Here is a 26,777-nt window from a genome sequence, read left to right as displayed (position 1 = left end):
GTTAATATGATTTAGTTCCACCATTTGTATGTCTACTCAGTCACTGGATAAGAATCTCACATTCAGTGAGTTAAGCTTAGTTTAAGTTTATAGATAGTCTGAAAATATGTGATGCTTAGCACCCTCTCCTCACCTTTTAATCATCCTGCCATCATTACTTTAGAAACAAGAAGCTACATAAGAATGAGGGCAGTTTTGTGCTTTTCTTTGTTTCTTTGGTTGCCGTGGTCTAAGAATTAATTGCCAAGGGGCTAGTTCTCTGGTGCTGAGACTAATCCTCAGAAAGCTGACCTCGCCAGTTGCCAAGACTGTACTGCAAATCTTCTAGAATGTCAGATCCTGCCAAAATTTGTACAGGCAATTCTTCTATAATGCTTGTTTTCAAAATGCAAATTTGTTCCAGCAAGATTCAAATAAGAGGAAACAATTTGGGCAGATGTGGACTTTATCTTTTCTTATGCATGATTTCATCCTCAAGAAACACTTAAGTGAATGCAGAAGACTGTACTCAGCTGAATTGAGCCAGGAATACACAAGATGCACACACCTCAAACATCTCTGTCAGCTGTTTCTGTTCACCACATATAGTTTCCTACCTGTTTGTGTTTTATTGGTTTTTTTGCATTTGTGAACTTTTCTATATGGAAATAAAAACCCTCCTTTATAATATCCCAAACATCTTCAAAAATGCCAAGCAGTTCTGCTTTAAGTATTGATGAGAAGCTTGCATAATAAAGTTTTTTGAAAGAAATAAGAGACTATATGATCTCTCTTGAGCAACAGGCTTTAAGGAGTCCACATTTTAGCCCATCAGAGACAACACTGCAAAAAATAAAAGAAACATCTGTTATTTCAAGTGTTATGTCCCTACCCCCATCTTCCCATAAGCCCTGTGGTTTTTATGGTGCAATTTTGCATAGTGTTGTGTTGTAACAGGACTAAATGTGTTCTGTAAACACATAGCCATAATTTGGTGTTACCCCCAAGCTGTGATGAGGGATCAGATTAGGACTCTGAGTGTGTCCTAACTCCCCTATCTGACTATAAGTTCCCCTAAAGCAAAGACTATTTCATATTTATTGTTTCCTGACTGTGTGACTCTTGCTTGGCCACTCAATCTTTCAGTGCCCCAGGCAGCTCTTTAAGACACTAACTTCCAGGAAAGATACCGGTCTGCTTTAGTGGAAGTTCCTTGTTCTTTACTATGTGCTTCCTACATTAATGAAACTACAGGTCCAATTCTCCCCAAACAAATCAAAGCAAACCAAAAAAACCCTATTCTTACCATTTAGAAATTATTGTAGCTGGCAATGTTAGTACCAAGTTTATTCCATAGTTATTTTTGAGAATTTTAAAACATCTTCACAGTGTCAGAAAGTAAAAATTTACCTTTCATTAATTTTTATGTGCTAGCCAGTCGAAATAATTTGCATTGAGATAGCCAGGGTCAGTAATATGAGTGATTCAACTGTCAAAGATATTTGAGGAAAATGATTTTGTTTCCAGAATAGAATGATTATGTATGTTGAACATAATTTGTCTACTGAAAGAATGTTCTGAAGGTTTTTTTTTAATTTATGAGAAATTGAGTTCTGTATCAGTAGATGTATGAAGTGTTAAATTCTCATTTGTGCAAATTATAAAGTTACTATGTTGCCATCCACCTATAGTGATACAGAATCCTGAATGCTTTACTTTCTGTATGCCATAAGGAGATTTACAAAGGACTTTATGCTGTGCTTTTTAAACATTTTTGTTATCAAGATGCACCTTCAAAAGTTGGAATCATCACACAACCCTCAGCAAATCTATTTTCGACAAGATGTGTTATGTGAAACTCTGTCTGGAAACAGCTGTCCTTTATTGACTATAACTGCTATGCCAGAGTCCAATTATTATGAAAATATCTGTCAATTTAGTAAGTATAAGTTGCTTTTATACAAAACACAGATATATTTCCTAGTTGTCTTGGCTACAGTCTTTCCCTAAGGAAGTACTAAGCTAATTACATTTAAAGTGTAACATGCTTTTATATTGTTTGAAGAATTCATTAAGTAAGGCTTTTGGTGTTTAAATGTAATAACTTATATTAAGAAACCTGTCAAATATGGTAACACAGTTAGATACCTACCTTCAACTATTCCTCGGATATCTTCAGAGTTTCAAAATATTTCTCTCTATATATAATTTTGATGGAGAAGTTGATATAGAACAAAATTTTTAGAAAAATAAATGAGAGGGGATTCTACATGGTACAGTGAATAAAACAGTAAACCTGGAGGAAGAGGACCTGAGGTTAAACAGCCTTGGCTGTGCTACTTATTCCCCATATGACTTGGGAAGAGTCAGTTACTCTCCTGATGCTCCAGTTTCCTCATCTCTAAGATGAAAGGTATGGCCTTGAGGGTTTCTGATGGCCCTTCCAATTCTAGATCCGTGATCCTGTGGCAATAGAGAGCACACACACATGGCGCGCGCGCACACACACACACACACACACACACACACACACACACTGTTTAGACTACCTTGAGAATGTCTCAGAGTGACAGTTTTCTCTGCACGAAGGAAAAAAATGAAGAGAGACCCATTTATATGGTGACCTTGATAAGGGTGAAGTTATAGGAGGATGAGTTAAATTCTTTTGTAGGATTAATTGCCAAAATAATGCAAAAATACGTTAGTTTGGAAGTAAAGTATTGAAATTTCATAGGCCTTTACCATTAATGCCTATAAACAGGGATATAAATATATACTAACTTTTCCTTTAGCTTTTTTGAGAATGATAGATTAAAAAAAAATTTTAACGATTCAAGTTCGCCTCAACAATTGCTTATTTGTAAGCTGGTATTACATTCATTTCAAATATTATAAAATTGAAAGTCCAGTCATAAGTTAATTATTTAATCAGTAATGATCACTGTATTCTTAAGTAATGTCATCTTATATTCAGGTCTATAGTTAAGTATGTAAATTTCCAAAGCCATTTAATAAAAATATTTTTATATGAAACTTTAACTGTTCATTTTAACATGACTTTTATATTTAGGAAATCGCCCTTATATTTTCTTATCTGCTCGAGTACATCCTGGAGAAACTAATTCAAGCTGGGTTATGAAAGGAACTTTGGAATATCTCATGAGTAATAACCCTACTGCTCAGAGCTTGCGTGAAGCCTATATTTTTAAAATTGTCCCTATGCTAAACCCAGATGGTGTCATTAATGGAAAGTAAGTTAAAACTACTCCTAGAAAAATCTTACTTATGTTATGAGTGATCTTTAAGATTTGTTGATATGTCAGTATTCAAGTTAATTTGGAAAACCTGAAGCACATTAGTTTTTATCCCAAAATAAAGCAAATTTTCATACAGAAATTCTTAGGGTTAATTTTAAATTAGCCATGTGTTATTTGTTATAATTCTAAATGACAATTTGCCTGGTGGTGTTGATTATCAGATTGATTGAGATGCTCCATTCTTCGAATCAAGACATTGTGTTGTCTAAACAGAGCAAGAACATCCAGTACAACTTGCTCATTTAATAAGAGACTAGAATTCACAAATAATTGTTCTTTGGTGTACGGTATACTCCACGTAGAGGTTTCTATCTTACTCAGGCAGTGCTTTTGTTGTTTTGGAGATGACACAGTTTGTTGCTTTGGGAAAAATACATCCACACTTTTTCTTCCTTTTAATTTTAAGAGAAGAATATCTGTTTGTGTCAAGTTGTAGGATCTTTTGGAGATTGTTTCCATTGCCCTAGTATAACTCTCCTGCTAAATTGTCTCTAACATGAAGGGGTAGCAGTTACTGAGTTGTAGGTTTGGGATTCTATAAAATAACTTTTTCTAAAAGGCAGGGGTTTTGAGAGGTAGGAATTTACACAGTTATTTTCAGACATGGTCATAAGAGTTTTTTTCCATAATATATGAGTTTGTTGCCATGAACCTTCCTTTATTTTCATTTCAAAGTGAATTGTTAGGTTGGATAGGTAGGTAGACCATAGCTAATTTTTCTGATGTACAAACAACCTCAATGTTTTTCGTATTTTTTAGTATTATGAAATTGTGGCTTATAATCCAGTTGCAGGGAGAAATAATTAACTTATCCATGAATTGTAATCCTGTTTATAGTTTGTCAGCCACCTCTGTTTGTTTATAGCCCTGCTGCCTTCCTTAATTATTTGTGCCCAATAGAAAATTAGGATAGCTGTTATTACAATAATGCTTTGTATGGTATTTTACATCGTCCAAAATTATTTTGTATATATTGTCTTTTGATCCTCATTCTGAGGAGCAACAGGGTGGTGAGTATTGTTCTTATTTTATAGACTAGGCCACAAAGACTCAGAGCCAAGAATATTATTAAAATCTTAATTATGAGATTATTTTGAGTATAGTTAGAACATATGTTAATTTTTGAAAAGTGGGAAAATTCTAACTTAAGATGTCTCACCATAGTGGCAGTTAGAATTTTATGTATTTATTCTGAATTAGACAGCTGTACGTTTGAATTACACAGTAAAAATAAACCCCTTCTAAAATTAGAAATACTTTCAAATGGATTAGGTAACAGTTTTGGTAACAAGTTGCTTTCTTTGTGTGTATGTTTGTGTAGCCATCGTTGTTCTCTAAGTGGAGAAGATTTGAACCGGCAGTGGCAGAGTCCAAACCCAGATTTGCATCCTACAATTTACCATGCTAAAGGTTTGCTGCAGTATATGGCTGCAATCAAACGTTTACCTCTGGTAAGTGTCAGCTCTTTTTTTTAGGCTGCTTAGTCAGGGAGATGAATAGATATAAATTCATAGTAATATTTTAAATTAAGGAACTTTAAGCACCTACTATGTGCAGGGAATTGTAGCGTGTATTGGTTATGTAAAGAAAAACATGACCAAAGAAACACCTCTAATAATTATTATGTTATTTTACTAATTATAAGTGCTTAATAAATGTTAAGTCATTTCTCCATAAGTAACGGCTTAGAAGTGACTCCATTGATTTTAATAAATATGTTGACATCCTTAGATAATAAAAAACCCCCAAAACATGATAGCTCTTTGTAAAATCTTTCTGAGCCTTATTTTCTTCATTTATAAAATGAAAGATGTGAATAGGATGATTTCCCTTCTAGTTCTGAATCTGTGATCCCACTATTCTATGAATATTTAATCAGATCATCTTAATTAGACAATTTTGTATTTCTGTATTTTCTTATAATTTAATTCATAAGTAATATTTGTGGTTTTTTTCATATTTGACAATTGATGGGCCTTTACTTTTTTTTACTTCCATTTATACTTCAACTTTTACTTGTTCTATAAATTTTAATAACTTGGTTATGAGTCGCTGTAGTTTAGGGTGTTTGATTCCATGTTTGAGCATCACTGGGATAATGTATGCACCATATAAATTCTTAAAGTCTTAAATTTCCCAAATAGAATCATTATTACATTTGTGCTAGAAAGTCTCATGTACACAGATTATGAAATTTCTGGTCAGTCCTTAGTTTGTTAAAACTTTCAGAAGAGCCATCACCAGGACAGTATGTATAATGTGAGACCATACACCAGACTACTTGAGGGCTTGTGTGTATTTGTATGATATATATGTGTGTGTTTCTTGGGTTTCTTTTGAGCATATCTGCCTTTCAACTTTCATTTAATATGTCCAGTTTATTTAAGTTTTGATTATGTAAGCTTCTTCTGGAAAAGATGCAAAAGCTTCACATAAGGATACACAATCAACTTGTAAATTTTTCGTTGTCTGACTTCTGAAATTTCTGACTAATTAAAACTTAAGCAACCTTTTGAGCTGCATTTTGCAAACCAAAATTGTAATGAAATTGGAAAGAAAAAAATGTAAATAGCTGTATCACAGATCAAAAAATTAATGAGTAGAACCTGTGGTTTGGCCTACAGAATATTGGCAGGCATTGATTTGTACCAGAGGTTAAGTCTTCTCAAGCTTGGGTTACTTCCATGGTTTTAGTTTGTGTTAAATTGTAGCTCAAATGAGGTTAAGAAGCTTAGAAATATCATTCCAGAACAGGTTGGAGGACACTTACCTGTATTTTGATAATGTTTAAAACTTGAGCTTTAAAATGATCTGAATACAATATTGTCACTTGTAGGTTTACTGTGATTATCATGGGCACTCTCGAAAGAAAAATGTATTTATGTATGGCTGCAGCATCAAGGAGACTGTGTGGCATACGAATGACAATGCTGCCTCTTGTGATGTGGTTGAAGACATGGGATACAGGGTGAGTTCTGTAAAGTTCCTGTCTTCTCTGCTTTGTGGAAGAGCTTATAATCCCATTCCTCTTCTTCCTTTCTTTCTCCCTCTTCCTGTGGCCCCTCTGCTCCTACCTCTTTCTCTCCTGTAGAAAATGAACAAAATAGGGATCATTTAATGAAGATCAAGTAACACTATACTGAAGAAAGATTTTTAAAATAGATTGAAGAATGAGGTAGAAGCTATGGACATCTGAAAAGACAGGTGCGGCTTAGGATAACAGCATAGCTAGGCAGACACAAAAACTCCAACCCTTAATGTGGGTGCTTAACCTTGGAAACATATGCAAACTTCTGTTCCAAATTTTTAGAAGATTTCCCTCAAAAAATCACTGTCGAGCTCTCATCTCCTAGTCTTGTTATTCCAGGTCCATTGACTTTCATGAAGATTCACTGTGGAGTGATGATTCCCAGTTACCTAAGGGGCCACTGTTTCCCAGGCTTCCCAGCAGGAAATCTTTTCATCTTCTATGTTCATCTTCTATGTCCCTGCCAATTTAGTGTGTAGTTCTGTCACTTCTAGGGACAAATAAAGAAAGGCACTATTCCGAAATTTAAAGGAATATCATTCACTAATCTGTAGGTCAGGGACCACAGAAATCCTTATTGAACTCTGGAAATAATATACTTGTTCTAGTAGTGTACTTTTCATTTTATGTGTTCAAAAGTTTTAAGTTTATGGTTTTACGTGTCTGGGGAAGGCATCATACTCCTATCAACATTCAATGGCAGTTGAGTGTTTTGTTATAACCTCCATCCTGTGTTATGTGTAATAGTTGCTTAAAATAAGTCTTTGTTAAATGAACCAGGTTTCTGTGGTCTCAGTCCTCAGTTTGGCGTTGAAGGTCCTCCCTAATCTAGTTCCCACCTATATTTCCAGTCTTACTTCATATTGTTCTCCTTCATCCTTTCCTATCTAATGGAACTCAGCTGTTCATAGTTCCATGTGCATAGGACATCTCCTGTCTCTCTGCCTTTATATGTGCTCAAATACATTCTTTCTTTACTGTGGCCTATAGAATTCTAAGTGTTCTTCAAATTAGGAGCTCTTAACCAGGAGTCCACAGACCCCCTTAGTGTGTATAGATTTCAAGGCATACAAGAACTTGGATGGGTAAAAATTACTTATTTCAATATAATTGGTTTCCTTTGTAAGCCTATATATTTTATCTTGAACATTTAAAACCATTCTTCTTAGAAGGGATCTGTAGGCTTCACCAGACTGTCCAAGGGTTCTTTTACAAAAAAAGTAAAATAAAGTACGACTCGAGTGCTATTTCTTATATGACGCCTTCTCTAATGTCCTCTCCCATTCAACTGGTAGTGCTTTTGCCTTCTTGAAATTACCCTGTGCTTGCTTTTTATTTACTTAGATGTTTCTATCATCTCTTACCAGTAGAATGCAGATCCTTTAAGGGCAGAAACAGTTGCTAGTGACTAATAAAGTGTCTTATACATAATAGAGGTTAAATAAATGTTTGTTGAATTGAAACAAATCTATAATTGCTAAGAAGTGTTGGGGAGATATTTCTGAAAAAGGGAACTTGAACTTGTCGGTCCTCCTCACCCATTCTGAGCCAATTATTCTTCCTTTGGATTTGCTTTCACCTTTTCCTTAACAATTAGTCTGTATGGAATGAATATTATGATGGATTAGCAGAATATATCAACATATCCATATCTCCATTCTCATCTTTGCCAGGGCCTATGCAGCATGTAGAACTCAGACAAAATGAAGATCATGAGGGAGTAAGGGTGATTTGTAAATAAATGTTCCAAATCCAGAATTGGAAATTCTTTCATTAATAGAGACTTTTGAATTGATTTCAATTACTCATTTTTGTTAATGGGTAGTAAAGATGAAAAGTGAGCTATATTAGTTTTTGCTTGACTTATTCTAAAAGATGAACTTCGTTTTCTCTTTAATTTTTCTGTAATTAGTAGTGCTGAATAATGTTTTACCTTATTATGTGGCAATATTATTTTCCTAGGAAACATGGAGTCTGGTAAAACTTAAGTTAAAAACTGCTTCTTGTTTGTATACTGCTTTCATATTTAACATCACCTCTGATATTGAAGTTATGAACTGGTTTGAATTAGAAACCTTTCTCTGGAATTCCTAAAATTGAGGTCACAGTTGTTTACCAAAACCACAATTTGAAAAGCATCAGGAGAAATCCTGGAAAGAGCTTTGGATTCAGAGTCTTCAGGATTTGGCCCTGCTGTGTACAAGCTCTGTGACCATGAGCAAAACTGGGAAAATAACACCTTGAATTTCCTGCCTCACTGGATTGTTAGGAGGCCAGAATTTTTAGAGTGCTATATAAAGTTAAGCTATTATTAGTTGAACAACTTTTGAGTATTTTCTGCAGAAAATCCAGAATTCTTAGTGGGGCAATTGAGGAGTTATGGGTCAGGTAGAAGCTAGACTAATCATGATTTTATTTAATTTTGAAAAATTGCACTGATGTTCTTTCTCAGACTTTGCCTAAGATATTGAGCCACACTGCCCCAGCATTCTGCATGAGCAGCTGCAGCTTTGTAGTAGAAAAGTCCAAACAATCTACAGCTCGTGTTGTTGTATGGAGGGAAATAGGAGTGCAGAGAAGCTACACCATGGAGAGCACGTTATGTGGCTGTGATCAAGGAAAATACAAGGTAAATCCTTCTGGTAAAATCAAAGCTTCCTTATTGAAAGTTTTCCATTTAAGACAGATAATTGAAAAGACCATTCTTGTTCTAGAAGACTTTTTTTTTTTTAAAGCAAATCTATGTTTAATATTGTATAATAGCACTTTTGAAGTGTCAACAGGATCTGTTTTTAAATATTAACTCATTTTTCCCCCCTCATTTTCCCCAGAAAATATATAGTATTGGTGATAAATCCAGATAAAGCTAATAAATCTGTAAATTTAGTTCTCCTTTAAGATGAAACTAAATAGCTTCTTGTCTTCCTTGATAGTTTCATTATTGTCTTAATTCCTTTAAATGTGTGATTTGGGGTAAGTGTTTTAAGGTTCACTTCTAGTTGGTAATTAGTAAATTACAGTGAATTTTCTTCTTTTTTAATATAAATTTTATTGATATTTTTTGTTTGTACGGTAGCTAAATTTCCCTTGCATTCCTCCTCTTTTGCCTCTGAGAGAACAATCTTTAAAACTTAAAAGACATTTTTTTTTAAAAGAAAAAAGAGAAAAATCAGCAAAACTGATCAGTATAATGAAAAATCAGAAAATACATGTAATATTCCACTCTTGTGGACCTTCGCCTCTGCCCAGAGATGGGAGATGTCTTTTCACATCTCTTCTTTGGGACCAGAATTTTTCTTTATAATTTCACACATTCATTTGAGTTTTGTGGGTTTTTTTTATTATTTACATTGTTGTAGTTACTGTACGTATTGTTTCCTTAACTCTGCTTACGTCACTCTTTCTTCATCACTCTAATCGTTTCTAACAGCACAGCAATATTCCATCACATTCACTGTACCACATTTTGTTTAGCCATATCTCAATTGGTGGGCATATCCTTTGCTTCTAAATATCTGCTAATAGAAAGAAAGGGATCCTATAAATATTGTGGTGTATGTGAAGCCGTTTTATCAGTGGCCTTCTTGGGGCACATGCCTAGCAATGGAATCTGTAGGCCTCATGATTTGAACATTTTAGTCACTTTATTTGCTTAATTCCAAATGGCTTTCTAGTTCACAGAAAGTGAACTAGAAAGTGAGGCAATAATTTGCCTCACTTTCTACAACCTTGCCAGCATTGAATATTTCCATTTTTTGTCATCTTTTGTCAATTTTCAACCTCATAGTTGTTTTGCTTTGAATTTCTCTTAATATTAGTGATTTAGATATATATTTCTCTTCATTATTTTTTACATCTTTAATACCAAACCATTTCTGAAAAATTTGATAGCAAGATTTTTTCCCCTTATTTTTAGTGGTATAATCTTTGATATTTAGGCCACAGATCCATTTTGAATTTATTTTAGAATGTGGTATAAAATTTTGGTGTAGGCCTTCTTTCTGCCAGATTGATTTCCAGGTAAACAGTACATTTTCAATGGAAACTTTTTTCCCACTATCTTCATATATTAGATGTAGAAAAAGAATTATAGATAGAATCATAGTATTTTGAAACTGAAGTCACCTTAGAAATCAGGTCCAATTTCCTCATCTTTTAGATGAAGAAATATGCTTATGGAGGAGGTAAGATAACTTCCCATGGTTTCATCATTCTTGTTGCATTAAGTCTAAAAATATATATTAAAGAAGCCAAAATGATCCTTGGAAAATTGGAAAGCATGTAAAGATTTTTCAGTGAGACTCACTTTCAGGGTTTGTTGAATGGGAGCTCAGTGGCAGAGCAGGAACTGGAATCCAAGACTCCTGACTCAATAAAGGGTTCTTTCCACTCTATTATGCTGCCTCCTGGTCGTTCTACATTATAGTATAATGTAATCATATTTGTAATAGGTTACTATGTATGGTAATGCATATTGGTAGGTACATATTATTGTAATCATGTACACATTGTCTTTATCAGCCAGCTGCCTAGGTCTTCATGTATTTAGGCTTTTTTTAAATTATAAAGTGCTTGCCACTGCCATCATACTCATCCTACTTTGATAGCCCTGCCCACTGCAGGTTTTCTGATTGCTGTCATCATTTCCTGTTAAAAGTAAGGACATTTAAAAATTAGAGATATTTGATATGTGACGGAAGTAATTTTTAAAAGTTCAAAGTCACTTCAAATACATAAATAGGAAAACTTTATATGTGCCAAATAGGACATTTGGTGAATAATTAGAAAACATGGATATTTATATTCTTTGCTTTGTTTCTGAAAGATCATAGCGTGTTGTATAAATTATTTTGTTGAGCATTTTTCTCAACAGGGAAAAGGGATAATGGATCTGCTATTCAAACATTTTTGTAAGGCCAAGATAAAAGGTTATTACAGATGTGCACTTGTGAAAAGTCTAATAGCCTCCTCATTGGTTAAAATGAAAAAAATAAAATTTTGTGATGTATATCTAAAAATGTTATGTTGATGGAGCCAGGCTGCATCTTAAACTATAATGAACTATAAAGCATGCAAAGATTCTGTAATGAGACTCATGCTTTTTGGGTGAGTTGAAAGGGAACTTTAATGAACATTATGTGGAGCAGGCTTTTTGTTGGCAGTGCCCAGTTTTTCTGTTTTGTAATATGCCTCTTTCTAACTACCTTAAAATAATGGGGAGGGGGGCGGAGCCAAGATGGCGGAGTGAAAGCAACGACTCACCTAAGCTCCTGGAAAAACTCCTCTGGATATATCTGGGGGGAGAGTCCGACCAGACTTTGGAGGTGTAGAATCCAGTGGGAGACGGACTTTGACAGATTCGGAGCCCAGGCTGGACTGGAAGGTCCATGGGAGGGATCTGTTCCGCGGGGGTAAGACCCCGGCGCACAGCGCAGCGCGGTCGGTCGGCGCGGCAGGGCGGAGGCGACCCGAGGGGCCCGAGAGTGGCGGGCGAGACCAGCGGAGCAGGAGATAAGCCAGGCTGAGCCAACGATATCAGCGCAACAGCCTTTGAAATCTTAAGCCTAAAGACGGGACTTCAGTGGGTCACTACTTGACATCCAGGAGCTGGGATGCCGGAGTGATCAGTAAGTGCTCTCCCCTCCCCCCCCCCATGACCGTGAGGGAACCATAAAATTCTTCCCCAGATTAATCCTGGATCAGTGGGAACAGCAGAAGGGGGCGGGTGGTCTCATAACACCAGAGGCTGGAAAAGTGGCAAAGGGGGATTCTTCCCACCATGGTGGAGGCTATCTGGAGGGACAGACGACCCAGGGCAGAGAAAATTCGCACTGAGACCCAAGCAAGCCTCAGCCCGGGAGACGAGCCCCAGGAGGGGCGGGAACACGCATTAGCCTCTAGGCGTGCCCCAGCCCTCCAGGGGAAAGGGAAGACAATAGGGAAGCTGGGATCACCATCCCCGGACCTTGCCTTTGCCTCAGGCCAGCTGAGGAGATATCCTGAGACCAGACCACACCTCCCACACACCTATCAAGCTAACCCCAGGGTTGATCTGGGAAACAACAACAACAACAACAACAACAACAACAACAAAAAAAGCCTGCTTTTAGCCTAGACAAACATCAACTCAACTTAAAAGATCTGTATCTTCTGACTGAAAGAACCAAAAGCTACAACACTCAGCCAACATCATGAATCGGAAAAAGCAGACGAAAAGTGAAAAAACCATAGAATCTTTCTATGGGGATAAGGACCAAAACACAAACACCAAAGAGGTCAGAGCTGAGACTGTACTTCCATCTGAAACCTCAGATGGGACTATGAATTTCTCGCAAGCACAACTAGATTACCTGGAACGTCTGAAGAAGGATATAAAAGAAAAACTGGCCAATGATTTTAAAACCATAAAAAAAGAATTCACTGATGAGAACATCACCCTGAAAAAGAAAATTGAAGAAATGGAAAAGGAAGTTCAAAAATTAACTGGAGAGAATAATTCCCTAAAAGGAAGAGTTAATCAAACGGAAAAGGAAACTCAAAACCTAATAGGGAAAATTGATCAGATGGAAAAGAAAACCCAAAACCTAACTGGGAAAATTGGTCGAATGGAAAAAGAAGTACAAAAATTAAATGGAGAAAATAGCTCCTTAAAGGGAAAAATTGGCCAGATGGAAAAGGAGATGCGAAAGCTAACTGAAGAAAACAATACGATCAAGATTAGAATTGGGCAAGTAGAAACTAATGACTCAATGAGGCAACAAGAATCAGTCAAACAAAATCTAAAGAATGAAAAGATAGAAGAAAATCTAAAATATTTAATTGGAAAAACAACTGACCTGGAAAATAGATCCAGGAGAGAAAATCTAAGAATTATTGGCCTGCCAGAAACCCATGATGAAGAAAAGAGTCTGGACAATATCTTCCAGGAAATCATCAAGGAAAACTGCCCAGAAGTACTAGACTCAGAGGGCAAAATAGTCATCGAAAGAATCCACTGTTCCCCACCAGAAAGGGATCCCAAACTCAAAACCCCAAGAAATATAGTTGCCAAATTCCAGAGCTATCAAGTGAAGGAGAAAATACTACAAGCAGCCAGAAAGAAACAATTTAAATATCAAGGTCACACAGTCAGGATCACACAGGACCTTGCAGCTTCTACATTAAAAGATCGAAAGAATTGGAACCCAATATTCCGTAAGGCAAAGGAGTTGGGACTCCAACCAAGGATCAACTACCCAGCAAAGTTCAGCATAACATTTCAGGCAAGGAGAAAGTCATTCAACGAAATAAGGGATTTCCAGAGCTTCCTGACCAAAACACCAGAACTCAATAGACAATTTGATCTTCAAATGCAGGTCTCCAGAGAATCATAAAAAGGTAAACAGAGGGGAAAAAACAAAAACAAAAACTTGCAACTCAATTAGGGCAATCTGTTTACCTCCCTATAAGGGAAGATGATACCTGTTAATCTTGAGAACTGTGCAGCTATTATGATAAAAGGGATATATGTAGAGGGAACGGGCATAAAGTAAATGATGTCATGTCAAAAATATGATTTAAGTATGAGAAGGGAATGTAATAGGAGGTGTGGAAAGGGGGAAGCAGAAAATGGCAAATTATATCACAGGAAGAAGTACAAAACTATAGTAGAGGGAAGGAGGGGAGGGAGATGAGCATTGTTTGAGAGGTACTCTCATCTGATTTGTTCAAAGGAGGGAACAATAATCTTAAGCAGATAATCCTAACTAGCTCTATAGGTAGTAGGAGGGGAAGGGGGAAGAAAGGGGAGGGTGGCTAAAAGGGAGGAAAGAAGCAATAAGAGTAAAGGGGACTAAAAGGGAGGGGGGCTAAAAGAAGGAGGGGAAGGCTGCAGGAGGAGGGGGAGAAAAGTGAATACTATTGAGGAGGGGAAGGGAGACGGGAGAGTTAAAAGCACAAATGGTGGGAAAGAGGGTGGAGGGAAATACACAGATTGTAATCATAACTGTGAATGTGAATGGGATGAACTCTCCCATAAAACGGAGACGGATAGCAGAATGGATTAAAAGCCATAATCCAACAATATGCTGCTTACAAGAAACACATTTGAAACGGGGGGATACACATAGGATAAAGGTCAAAGGATGGAGCAGAATATATTGTGCCTCAGCTCATGTAAGAAAGGCAGGAGTAGCAATCCTAATCTCAGACAAAGCAAAAGCAGAAATAGATCTAATCAAAAGGGATAAGGATGGAAACTATATCCTACTAAAAGGCACCATAGACAATGAAGCAATATCATTACTAAACATGTATGCTCCAAGTGGTATAGCATCCAGATTCTTAGAGGAGAGGTTGGGGGAGTTGAAGGAAGAAATTGATAGCAAAACTATACTAGTGGGGGACCTCAACCTCCCCCTCTCTGAACTCGATAAATCCAACCTCAAAATAAACAAGAAAGAGGTTAAGGAGGTAAATAAAACTCTGGATAAGGTAGATATGATAGATCTTTGGAGAAAATTAAATGGGAATAGAAAGGAATATACCTTTTTCTCAGCGGTACATGGAACATTTACAAAAATTGACCATGTACTAGGACATAAAAATCTCACAATCCAGTGCAGAAAGGTAGAGATAATCAATGCATCCTTTTCAGATCATAATGCATTAAAAATTACATGTAATAAAAGGCCATGGAAAGAGAAACCAAAAATCAATTGGAAACTAAATAATCTAATTCTAAAGAAGGATTGGGTTAAAGAAGAAATCATAGAAACAATCAACAACTTCATTCAAGAGAATGACAATAGTGAGACAACATACCAAAACTTATGGGACACTGCAAAAGCAGTTATTAGGGGAAGTTTTATATCTCTGAATGCTTACATAAATAAAATAGAGAAAGAGGAGATCAATGACTTAGGCTTGCAGTTGAAAAAGCTAGAAAAAGAACAAATTGAAAATCCCCAAGTAAATACCAAATTAGAAATACTGAAAACCAAAGGAGAGATTAATAAAATTGAAATAAAGAAAACTATTGAATTAATAAATAAAACCAATAGTTGGTTTTATGAAAAAACTAATAAAATTGATAAACCTTTGGTTAATCTGATCAAAAAAAAGAAAGAAGAAAACCAAATTACTAACATTAAAAATGAAAGGGGTGAACTCACCTCCAATGAGGAGGAAATTAAAACAATAATTAGAAACTACTTTGCCCAACTTTATGCCCACAAATTCGACAATCTAAACGAGATGGATGAATATTTTAAAAAATACAAATTGCCCAGATTAACAGAAGAGGAAGTTGAATACTTAAACAACCCCATCTCAGAAAAAGAAATTGAACAAGCCATCAATGAACTCCCTAGGAAAAAATCTCCAGGGCCAGATGGATTCACAAGTGAATTCTATCAAACATTTAAAGAACAGTTAATTCCAATACTACATACACTATTCTTGAAAATTGGGGAAGAAGGAGTCCTCCCAAATTCTTTCTATGATACAAATATGGTTTTGATACCCAAACCAGGAAGAGACAAAACAGAGAAAGAAAATTATAGACCAATTTCCCTAATGAATATAGATGCAAAAATTTTAAATAAGATTTTAGCAAAACGAATACAGCATCTTATCACGAGATTAATACATTATGATCAGGTAGGATTCATACCAGGACTACAGGGCTGGTTCAATATTAGGAAAACTATTAGCATTATCGATCACATCAACAACAAAGCTAACAAAAACCACATGATTATCTCAATAGATGCAGAAAAAGCTTTTGACAAAATACAACATCCATTCCTACTAAAAACATTGGAGAATGTAGGAATAAAGGGAACTTTCCATAAAATAATAAGCAGTATCTATCTAAAACCTTCAGCAAGCATTATATGCAATGGGGATAAGCTAGATGCATTCCCAATAAGATCAGGGGTGAAACAAGGTTGTCCATTATCACCACTATTATTCAATATGGTACTAGAAATGTTAGCTGTAGCAATTAGACAAGATAAAGATATTCAAGGAATTAGAATAGCCAAAGAAGAAACTAAGTTATCACTCTTGGCAGATGATATGATGATTTACCTAGAGAATCCCAGAGATTCAAGTAAAAAATTACTTGAATTAATAAACAACTTTGGCAAAGTTGCAGGGTACAAAATAAACCCACACAAATCCTCTGCATTCCTATATATTAGCAACAAAGTTCAACAGCAAGAGATAGAAAGAGAAATCCCATTTAAAGTTAGGGTAGACAGTATAAAATACTTAGGAGTCTACCTGCCAAAACAAACCCAGGGACTATATGAACACAATTACAAGACACTTTTTGCACAAATAAAGTCAGATTTAAGTAAGTGGAAAAACATTAGTTGCTCATGGGTAGGCCGTGCTAATATAATAAAAATGACAATTCTACCCAAATTAATATACTTATTTAGTGCCATACCAATTAAACTATCAGACAATTACTTTCTAGAGCTGGATAAAATAATATCAAAATTCATTTGGAAAAACAAAAGGTCCAGAATATCAAAGGGACTAATGAAAAGAAATGCCTGGGAAGGTGGCCTAGCGCTACCAGACCTTAAACTGTACTATAAAGCAGCAATTATCAAAACCACTTGGTATTGGCTAAGAAACAGAGAGGTAGACAAGTGGAATAGACTTGGCACTCAAGATGCAGTAGGCAAGGAATATAGCAACCTTCTGTTTGATAAACCCAAGGACCCCAGCTTCTGGGATAAGAACTCATTGTTTGACAAAAATTGCTGGGAAAACTGGATAACAGTGTGGCGGAAATTAGGCATAGACCCATACCTGACACCGTACACAAGAATAAAGTCCAAATGGGTACATGATTTAGGTATAAAGATTGATACCATGAATAAACTGGAGAAGCAAGGAATAGTGTATTTATCAGATCTATGGAGAAGGGAAGAATTCTTTACTAAAGGAGAGATAGAATGCATTATGAAATGCAAAATGGATAACTTTGAGTACATTAAACTGAGAAGTTTTTGCACAACCAAACCCAATGCAACCAAAATCCGGAGGGATGTAGTAAATTGGGAAAAAATTTTTACAGCTAAGCTCGGGGATAAAGGCCTCATTTCTAGAATATATAGAGAACTGACCCAAATGTATAATCATACAAGTCATTCCCCAATTGATAAATGGTCAAAGGATATGAACAGGCAATTTTCAGAGGAAGAAATTAAAGCTATCTATAATCATATGAAAAAATGCTCTAAATCACTATTGGTTAGAGAGATGCAAATCAAAACAACTCTGAGGTACCACATCACACCTATAAGATTGGCAAACATGACAGAACAAGAAAATGATAAATGCTGGAGAGGATGTGGGAGAGTTGGAACACTAATTCATTGTTGGTGGAGCTGTGAGCGCATCCAACCATTCTGGACAGCAATTTGGAACTATGCCCAAAGGGCTACAAAAATGTGCATACCCTTTGACCCAGCAATATCGCTACTAGGACTATATCCCCAAGAGATCATAAAAATGGGAAAGGGTCCCACATGTACAAAAATATTTATAGCAGCACTCTATGTAGTTGCCAAAAACTGGAAGTCAAGGGGATGTCCATCAATTGGGGAATGGCTGAATAAATTATGGTATATGAATGTAATGGAGTACTATTGTGCCATAAGAAATGATGAACAAGAAGACTTCAGAGAGGCCTGGAAGGACTTATATGACCTGATGCTGAGTGAAAGGAGCAGAACCAGGAGAACTTTATGCACAGCAACAACCACAGTGTGTGAGAGTTTTTTCTGGTAGACTTAGATTTTTGTAATAACACAAGAACTTCTGAAAAAAAAAAAAAAATCCCAATGGTGGACCTCAAGGCAAAATGCCTTCCACACTCAGAGCGAGAAATATGGAAGTCACTCACATAATGTAGCAGATCATGTTTGTGTATGTGTATCTGTTTGTGTATCATGTTCTGATTTGTTATACGGATTCTTTCATTTATCTTAGTCTGACTACATAGCATGACTATAGTGAAAATATACTCAATAGGAAAGTATATGTAGAATCTAGACAGAATTGTATGCAGTCGTGGGGAGGGAGGGAGGTAGTGGGGGGTGGGTGGGGAGGGATAAAATCGCAATTGTATGGCAGTGATTGTTAAACATTAAAAAAATAAAAAAATAAAAAAAAAAATAAAAATAAAAAAAAAAATAATGAGGAGGGACCTTTTAGCGTATAGGTTTTGTGGAAACAGGCTCTTTATAAATCATTCTTATGAACTACCAATATGGACTATAGAGACTGTCAGAGTAAAGGTGGTTTAAGAAATTGTCTGCTTTGAACTTGGTCCATGTAGAAATGGGAAAAGGGAGGTTCTGAGTTCTATAGGTAAAAGCTTCAGTATCCTTTGAAGACATCTATATTATACAGGAGTGCTGTGGTACCCTAACTGGGAATCATAAGAAAATAATAGTTATTTAAAACTAGCAAAAATAGCTATTTAAAATGCAAAGTTACAATTTACATGCCATTTTCTTTAAAAGTTATTTTTATTTTTAATAGTTCTATAAATATTTTAATAACATAATAACTTGACTAACACAGATTTCCCTTTTAGATGTTGTATCAGTAAATACCCTGACAAGCCTGGGGTGGGGGTTATCACAGGTTCTTAGATCTGCATTTATAAAAGGAAAGGCAACTTTTGAGGGGTTAACAATCTCCTTTAATCAAGCATATATATCACAAAGAAATTAGAGGTCAGCAGACATGTTGACTATACTGTCTGACCATAGTCAGTACATATATCACAAATCAACAGACAGGTCCAGCTGTGACCATAGTTAACAGAGAGGGAAGCACCAACATCTGGGTTTTGAAAGCTGAGGGGCTTCTTAGTGGTTTCCCAGAATCTCATCTGACCAAACAAAACACTTTCAGTCTGTAAGCCCCAAAGTAAAACCTCACCCTAGAGTATTTAATACCTTATTTTAGAGCCAGAGGGCATCCCAACCCTTGAGAACCAGAGCCTCATTAACAAAAGGTGTGGGCCTTCCTACAAATCTTCCCAGGCCCATTAATGGGTGGGAAGATCTTCTTTAATCACATTATTCAATCAGAGACACTTTATACTAAAATAAAAACAGGAAAAGATCCTACTTTGCTTACCTTCACAGATGTTTGGCTTAGTGTATTATAAACAGATTAAACAATCTTGAGTAAAAGCATATGACTGAATTTTTTAGTAGGTAAAATTTAAGTTTTGATTAGAAACTTTTCTCTTCATGATATATAAATGTATCCATATGTATATGTGTTTCTAACTCATTAATATTAAAAACCTATGAGAGGCTAATAAGATTGAAAGAAGTAGTCATGCTTTTACCTTTGAGAATACTTTTATTTTGCTTTTAAGCTATAAAATGTACTTCATTTTTAATTACTATGACTTAATCCAGAAATAGACTGTAGGATTTCTAAAACATTTTAAGTTAATGTGGAAAATGAATGTTTTAATGAAGGCATTTCAATAGATTTGTATAGACCTTTTGGGTGATGTCCAAAAGTTCTATTTAAACAAGATTGATTACAATAAATCTTGTGCTTTCTGTGGTAAGTAATATTCTGTGATTCATTCTCTTGAGCCTTAAGTCAGTGCTATGTACCTTAGGAACATAGTTAGCCTGGCCAATATAAAGTTGTTTGAGGGTATTTTCTCTCTGATTGATACCTGCCAGTCAACAAATACTTATTAAGCATGTACAACATATCACATACTGTGCTAAGTGTTAGGGATAGAAAGAAAGGGAAAAGACAATCCCTGCCCTTGAAGGCCCCACAATCCAAGGGAGAAGAAAACATTAAAACAACTATGTAAAAACAAGTTATGTAAAGGATAAAAAAGGATGTCCTCAACAGAGAAAATGCATAAGAATTAATGATTGGAAAAGGCTTCTTGTAGAATGTAAGATTTTAGCTGAGACTTGAAGGAAGCCCAGAGGCAAAGATGAGGAGGGAAGGCATTCCAGGAATGGAGGTTAGCCAGTGAAATGAGTCAGGAGAGTTTGGAACATATTAAGTTTGAGATACCTTCTTCAAGGGAGAAGAAGAAGACCCATGTCATTAAATTCGAAAGTACATGGAGGATGTAAGTTATAAAAAGACTGGAAAGATGAGAGAGGCCCAGTAATCAAGGGCTTTGAATGCCAAACATAGCATTTTATATTTGATCATGGAAGTGAGAGGGAACCACTGGAGTTTGAATAAAAGGATTGCATGGTCTGACCTGTGCTGTAAGAAAATCACTTTGGTGAGTGTTTCAAAGATGAACTAGTGTACAGACCATTCAGCATATTACTCAAAAATCCAGGAGAGGTGATAAAGGCTTGCACTAGGGTGGTAGAAGTATCAGAGGAAAGATCAGGGCATATTTGAGAGATGTCATAAATGTAGAATCAACACTTGACAACAGATTGGAAATGGGGGTGAGAATACAGATTCAAGGATAACTACATTGAGAAGCCTGGGAGGATGGTGGTGCTCTTGACAGTAACAGGGAGTTTTGGAAGGGGGGAGTATTTGGGGGAAAAGATGAATTCAGTTTTGGGCATGTTGAGTTTAAGTTATCTAAAGGACATCTAGTTCCAGATGTCTAATAGGCAGCTATAGATACAAGACTGGAGGTCAGGAATGTGATTAGGGCTAGGTAAGTAGACGTGAGAGTCATCAACATGGAAATGATAATTGAATCCATGGGAGCTGGTGAGATCATCAAGCAAAATAGTATATAAAGAGAAGAGAAGTGGGCCCATGACAGAATGATGTGCAACAACCAAGGTTAGTGAACATGATCTGGATGAAAATCCAGCAAAGGAGACTGAGGAGCAGTCAGTAGGTAGGAGGAGAACTGAGAGAGACTGGTACCTGAAAAGAATGTGATTGATAGTGTCAAAAACTTTAGAGATGTCACGAAGAAAGAGGATTGAGAAAAGGCCATTGGATTTGGCAATTAAGAGATAACAGTTTTATGTTGAATGATGAGGTCAGGAGCCAGACTGTAGAGAGTTAAGAAGAGAATGAGAGAAGTACAGCATCTATTGCACTTGTCCTTCTCAAGGACTTTAATCACAAGAGGCATGAGGGATGTGGAATGACCAAGTGAAGATTTTTGGCAGGTGAAGGACACATAGGGCTCTGTGTAGGCAGCAGACACAGGGAGAGAGAGTAAAGATAAATGAGAGAGTGGGGATGAGAGAGAGAGCAATTTGCTGGAGGAGATGAGATAAATTGGGGTCACTTGTGCATGTAGAGGGGCTGATCTTGGCAAGGAAAAGAGCTCCCTCATCATCAGACAAGGTAAAGGAGACAAAGGTAGTGGTAGAAGTCATCTGCGTGATGTGAGATAAAGAGGGGAGAAGAGAGAGCTCTTAATGGATGGCCTCAGTTTTTTCTGTAAAATATGTTTCAAGGTCTTTAACTAAGAGGTTTGGGGGAGAGTTTTGAGAAAGGATTAAGAGGGTATGATGAATGGAATGGTGAGTTAATTAGGGAGATAGTAAAGGACTGCTTCATAGTAGTGGAAGGCCTAGTTAAGGTTATGTAACATACATTTGTAGTTGTTGTTGGTTGAAGAGGACCATGACGTCAGAGAAATGATGACATGACTTGTTTTGGGTGAGGGAGGGCTGTGCGAGGTCACCAGCCTCACTTTCTTCTCCTGAGCCAGTGGACTCGTTTAGGAGGGTTGCATGGTTTTTTCCACATTCATTCAGCAGTATGCACATTGTAACGAAGGCAGCAGATGGTGGAAGTGATCTATTTGCAACTTCTTTGGGTAATGTTACTTAAAGAAGTTACCTGCAACATCCATTGGGCTAAGTTTAGAGAAGCATTTTCATTTCAGAAAGTAGATAATGAGGAAAGCATAACTATTGATTTACTTTTAATTTGTATAAATTAATTTTTAATATTTTGTTCAACTTATTTTTAAAATTTTTTATTCATTTAAAACTTAAATACTGAACAAGAAAAGAAAAAAAGATTTCCGTGTACACAGCAGAATTCAATATAAAACAGTGGATTCAATATAAAACAATAAATTTCTGTTTCACGATAACCCATGTAATAAAGCCTATGCCTTGTTTTCAAAGCAGGGTAACGTTTTTGTGCTTCCTTCTTTGCTGAGTGCTTTTTATTTTTTCTCTCTCCCCCTCACCAGAGAAGGGTACAATTAAATGTAAGTATATTACATGTACATACATATCTATAAACACACATACATGCATGCCTCTGTGTGCGTGTGTATATGTATGTATATCTATACACATACACATATACATATATACATGTCTGTGTACGCATGTACACATACATACATGGACATGTATATAAGACCCTACTGTGTGTATTTTCATTTCTCAGTTCTTTCTCTGGAGGTGAATATCATCTTCCTTGATAGAGCTAAGTCTTTCCATTTGAATTCAGATTGTTAATCTATTCTTCTATTTCCGTTTTATGGGTAAATTCATTTCTTTCACATTCTAAGTTATTATTACCTGTATATTTTCCTCCATCCTGTTTTTCCTCACTGTCCTTCTAACCTATTTACCCTAGTAAATCTTCACTAGTCTAATTTTCTTCTACCCACTTAATCAACCCACCTCTCTGAATCCACTCCTTATCCTTTTCCCCCACCTTTCACCTTTTTCTACCTATTCTAAGAATTTCTCCTTTATCCCTAACTTTTCTTCTAATTCTTAATTTACACACCTTTCTAAAAGTCCCTCTCTTATCTTATCCCCCAACCCATTTCAGATGTGAGTCCATCACTACCAGCCCTCTATTCCCTCTTTTTCTGTATCAGTTCTTCCTTTCATGCCTCATTTGTATGAGATAATTACTCCCTTTTATCTCTCCCTACTCTGTTTTAGAATCACCCCATCATACACAGCTCAGCCCAAGCCTTTCTTTCAAACTACCCAAGTAGTGATGACAGTTAGAAGAATGCTGATAACATTTTCACATATAAGAAATGAATAGTTTGATCTTATTGAATCCCTTATAATTGGTCTTTAATGTTCTTATTTCTCCTGGATCTTAAATGTCAAATTTTTTATTAAGTTCTGCTTTTTTTTTGTCATAAGTACTTGAAATTCTTTCAATTCATTAAATGTCCATTTTTTTCCCCATTCAGGATTACAGTTAATTTTCCTGGGTAAATTAACCTTGGTCGTAACCCCAGCTCTTTTGCTCTGCAAAATAGAGTGTTCCAAGACCTATGATCCTTCAATGTAGAAACTGCTAGATCTTGGGTAATCCTGATTGTGGCTCTATGGTATTTATATTGTTGTTGTTCTTTTTTCCCTTGCAATTTTTCTCTCTTAACCTGGGAGATTTTAAATTTGACATATGTAATGTTCTTTAAGTTTTCCTCCTGGGATCTTTTTCAGGTGGTGATTGGTATTTTTTTTTTTCTATTTCTGCTTTGCCTTCCTATTCTAGAACTTCAGGGCAATTTTTCTTTTGTAATACTGCATCAAGATTTTTATTTTGTCATGTCTTTAAAATAGTCCAGCAATTCTTATATTGTCTCTTCGTGATCTGTTTTGTAGATCAGTTGATTTTCTAATGGAATGTTTCATATTCTCTTCTATTTTTTCCATGCTTTTGATTTTGTTTTATTATTTCTTGGTGGCTTATAACATCCTTAGCTTTCACTTGTTCAGTTCTAGTTTTCAAGGAATTATTTTTTTCCTTAATATTTTGATTCTTTTTTTCTAGTTGGTTAATTTTCTTTTCTTAATTTTCTTGGTTTTCTTGGATTGCTTTTATTGTCTTTTCCCTAATTTTTCCTTGATCTCTCTGATTTTCAGAGTCCTTTTAAAGTTTTTCCAAGAACTCTTTTTGGGCTTGTGACCATTTGACATTTCTCATGGAAAAAAGGAGTGGCTTTTTTCCCCCTCCAAATTTATTTGTTTTCAATTTTCAACAATCATTTCCATAAGTTTTACATTTCTCCCCCTCCCTCCCCCCTTCTTCCCCAAGATGGCATGCAATCTTATATGGGCTCTACACATACATTCTAATTAAACATATTTTCACATCAGTCATGTTGCATAGAAGAATTAAAACGAATGGGAGAAAGCATGAGTGAAACTGAACAAAACCAAACACAACAAAAAAGAAAGCAGTCTGCTTTATTCTGTATTCCAACTCCATAGTTTTTTTTCTGGATGTGGATGGCATTTTGCATCATGAGTCCTTTGGAAATGTTTTAGGTCCCTTCATTGCTGTGTGAAGGCCTAAAGTCTTATCAAAGACTGCTTCTAGGATTGTATCTCAAAGAGATCATAAAAATGGAAAAAGGGACCCATATGTACAAAAATATTTATAGCAGCTCTTTTCGTGGTGGCCAAGAACTGGAAATCGAGGAAATGCTCATCAATTGGGGAATGGCTGAACAAGTTGTGGTATATGAATGTCATGGAATACTATTGTGCTATAAAAAATGACAAACAGACAGACTTCAGAAATATCTGGATAGACTTATATTAACTGATGCTGAGTGAAGTGAGCCGAACCAGGAGAATATTATACACAGTAACAGCCACAGTAAGGATTGTCTATTTCTAAGCTCTACCTACTTCCTCTGAATATGAACCTAGATCATTTCCATCCCCATAGAAGCTTTCTGTGGTTGGGTTATTTCTCCTTTGCTTACTCATTTTTATTTTGTTTTATTTTATTTTTAGCTGCTTATTGTAATGATTCTAGTCCAAAGGTGTGAGGAATGATGCTCTAGGCCTCAGGTCCTTCTTACTATTATTTCCTGTGGTCTGTCCCAGGGCCCAACCTTGGACACTACTCTCCACACCTAAGCCAAGGGCAGGGCCCTCAGTCACACTGTCCAGCAAACTTTCTGTATTCCCTGTATAATACTGTTTTCCCTTCTATGGCTACAAACTGCCCTGGAACTGAAATCAGGGACTCTGCTCTCTTGCAAGTGCCCGTAGCCAGCAGGTCCCACCCTATGCTACTACACTCACCAAACCTGTGGTAGCTCTTTCTCCCTTACAACTGCAGCCCAGGACCATGTCTGGTCAGCACAGCTGTGTTTGGCGTTTCTTCGTGGTGGAAGGTCCTTCAGTTTTCTCCTACTTAGCAATAAGACCTTTAAGCTGTTCATGAGGTCAAAGTTCCTGAGACAGAGGCTGCCCCCCAGAGCTTCTTGATTCCAACAGAGTTGGCCTAGAGGTGTTTGCACTACACTCTGACCAAATTCTCATTCCTGGGGTCTTCTCAAATTGTCTTATTTGACTTTTTCAATTTCTACTGCTCTGTGTTCACTCTGAGTCTGTGTTCTTTTTTTGTGGAGGAAATTTGGAGAGCCGAACGTTTTCTGACCTACACTGCTGTCTTCCCAGAATCCTCTCCTCAACTTATTTTTAAAAAAATACCAGAAATGGTGAAAAAAGATGTCTGATTTCTTGCCTGAGTTAAGACAATGCTTCCCCTCCCCACTTCCCCCCCAGAATTTCAGTAGGTCTATAATCTCATTGATATAGTTACTTCCTCCAGCACTTCAGATTACTTTCATGCCTTTCCATCCTCTGCAGTTTGTCTCTGTTTCCACAAATCCCCTGTGGAAATTCTACCCAAATGCTGGTTGTCTTCTTTGAGGAATCCTAACATGTTATAGATACTATTACAGCATGTGGTCTGTCCATCACTTGCTTTCATTACATGATGTAAAAAACTACCTTCTGTTTTTCATTTATGCATCTCTTTGATGCTCTAGCACTTCTTATTCATTCACTTTTGGTAATATGCTATAGCCAGTCTTGAGAATCTAAGTAAGAGGATCTTAAATTGAAAGTGAAGATGGAGGTAGCAAAACTGCCCATGTAAGATCTGATAAGCCTTATGCTATAGAAAGTAGAAGGTACAATGTAGGAAAAAATAGAGAAAAACTAGTGTTTTATGAGAGACTTATCAAAGAAGAGAAATAGCAGTAAAACCATGGCCTCAGGTGTCTACTGAAACGCACAAAGTATGGGTGATAAATGGAAAATATATATTATATGTAAGGAGGAAGATTTGACTGTATAATTATCAAAGACTTAGTAGGACAGGATTTGTGACTGAAATTTGACTCTGGAAAGAGATGCCTTATTGAAAAGAAGTAGGTTATATGAAAGGGAGATAGAGTTATTATATATTAAGAATACATATTCATTGGAGGAAATCCAAGAATCCTGGTTCTCCACATGATGGAGGGCATTTGAGGGAGGATGAATGAACCTAGAAAAAAGAAAAAAACAAGAAAACAGATATTGTTGTAGGCATATAACATAGACTACTTGGATAGAATGGTGAATTATCATAGCAAAGCAGCGTTGAAGAGATGGCGAAGCTTCAAATCTCCATATATCTGCTGGTGCTTTCTGAAAACAGGAGATAAATTTGTGACT

The 26,777-nt window shown here is 36.2% G+C and overlaps 1 protein-coding gene across 8 annotated transcripts in view; it reads left to right on the top strand.

Moving 5' to 3' along the window:
- AGTPBP1 (ATP/GTP binding carboxypeptidase 1) overlaps positions 1-26,777 on the top strand; it is a 241,452-nt gene that overhangs the window by 146,434 nt on the left and 68,241 nt on the right. For all 8 annotated transcript variants that reach the window (XM_072606021.1, XM_072605974.1, XM_072605967.1 and 5 more), the window contains 5 exons: positions 1,765-1,918; positions 3,050-3,230; positions 4,618-4,747; positions 6,133-6,264; positions 8,777-8,953. In XM_072606021.1, the coding sequence (XP_072462122.1) occupies positions 1,765-1,918; positions 3,050-3,230; positions 4,618-4,747; positions 6,133-6,264; positions 8,777-8,953 (774 nt within the window). The remainder of the gene's footprint in view (positions 1-1,764; positions 1,919-3,049; positions 3,231-4,617; positions 4,748-6,132; positions 6,265-8,776; positions 8,954-26,777) is intronic.

This window comes from Notamacropus eugenii, chromosome 1 (assembly GCF_028372415.1).
Source record: "Notamacropus eugenii isolate mMacEug1 chromosome 1, mMacEug1.pri_v2, whole genome shotgun sequence".
NCBI classification, from domain to species: Eukaryota; Metazoa; Chordata; class Mammalia; order Diprotodontia; family Macropodidae; genus Notamacropus; species Notamacropus eugenii.
The sequence above is the reverse complement of the archived record's forward strand: the minus strand, read 5'-3'. Positions and strand labels throughout refer to the sequence as shown.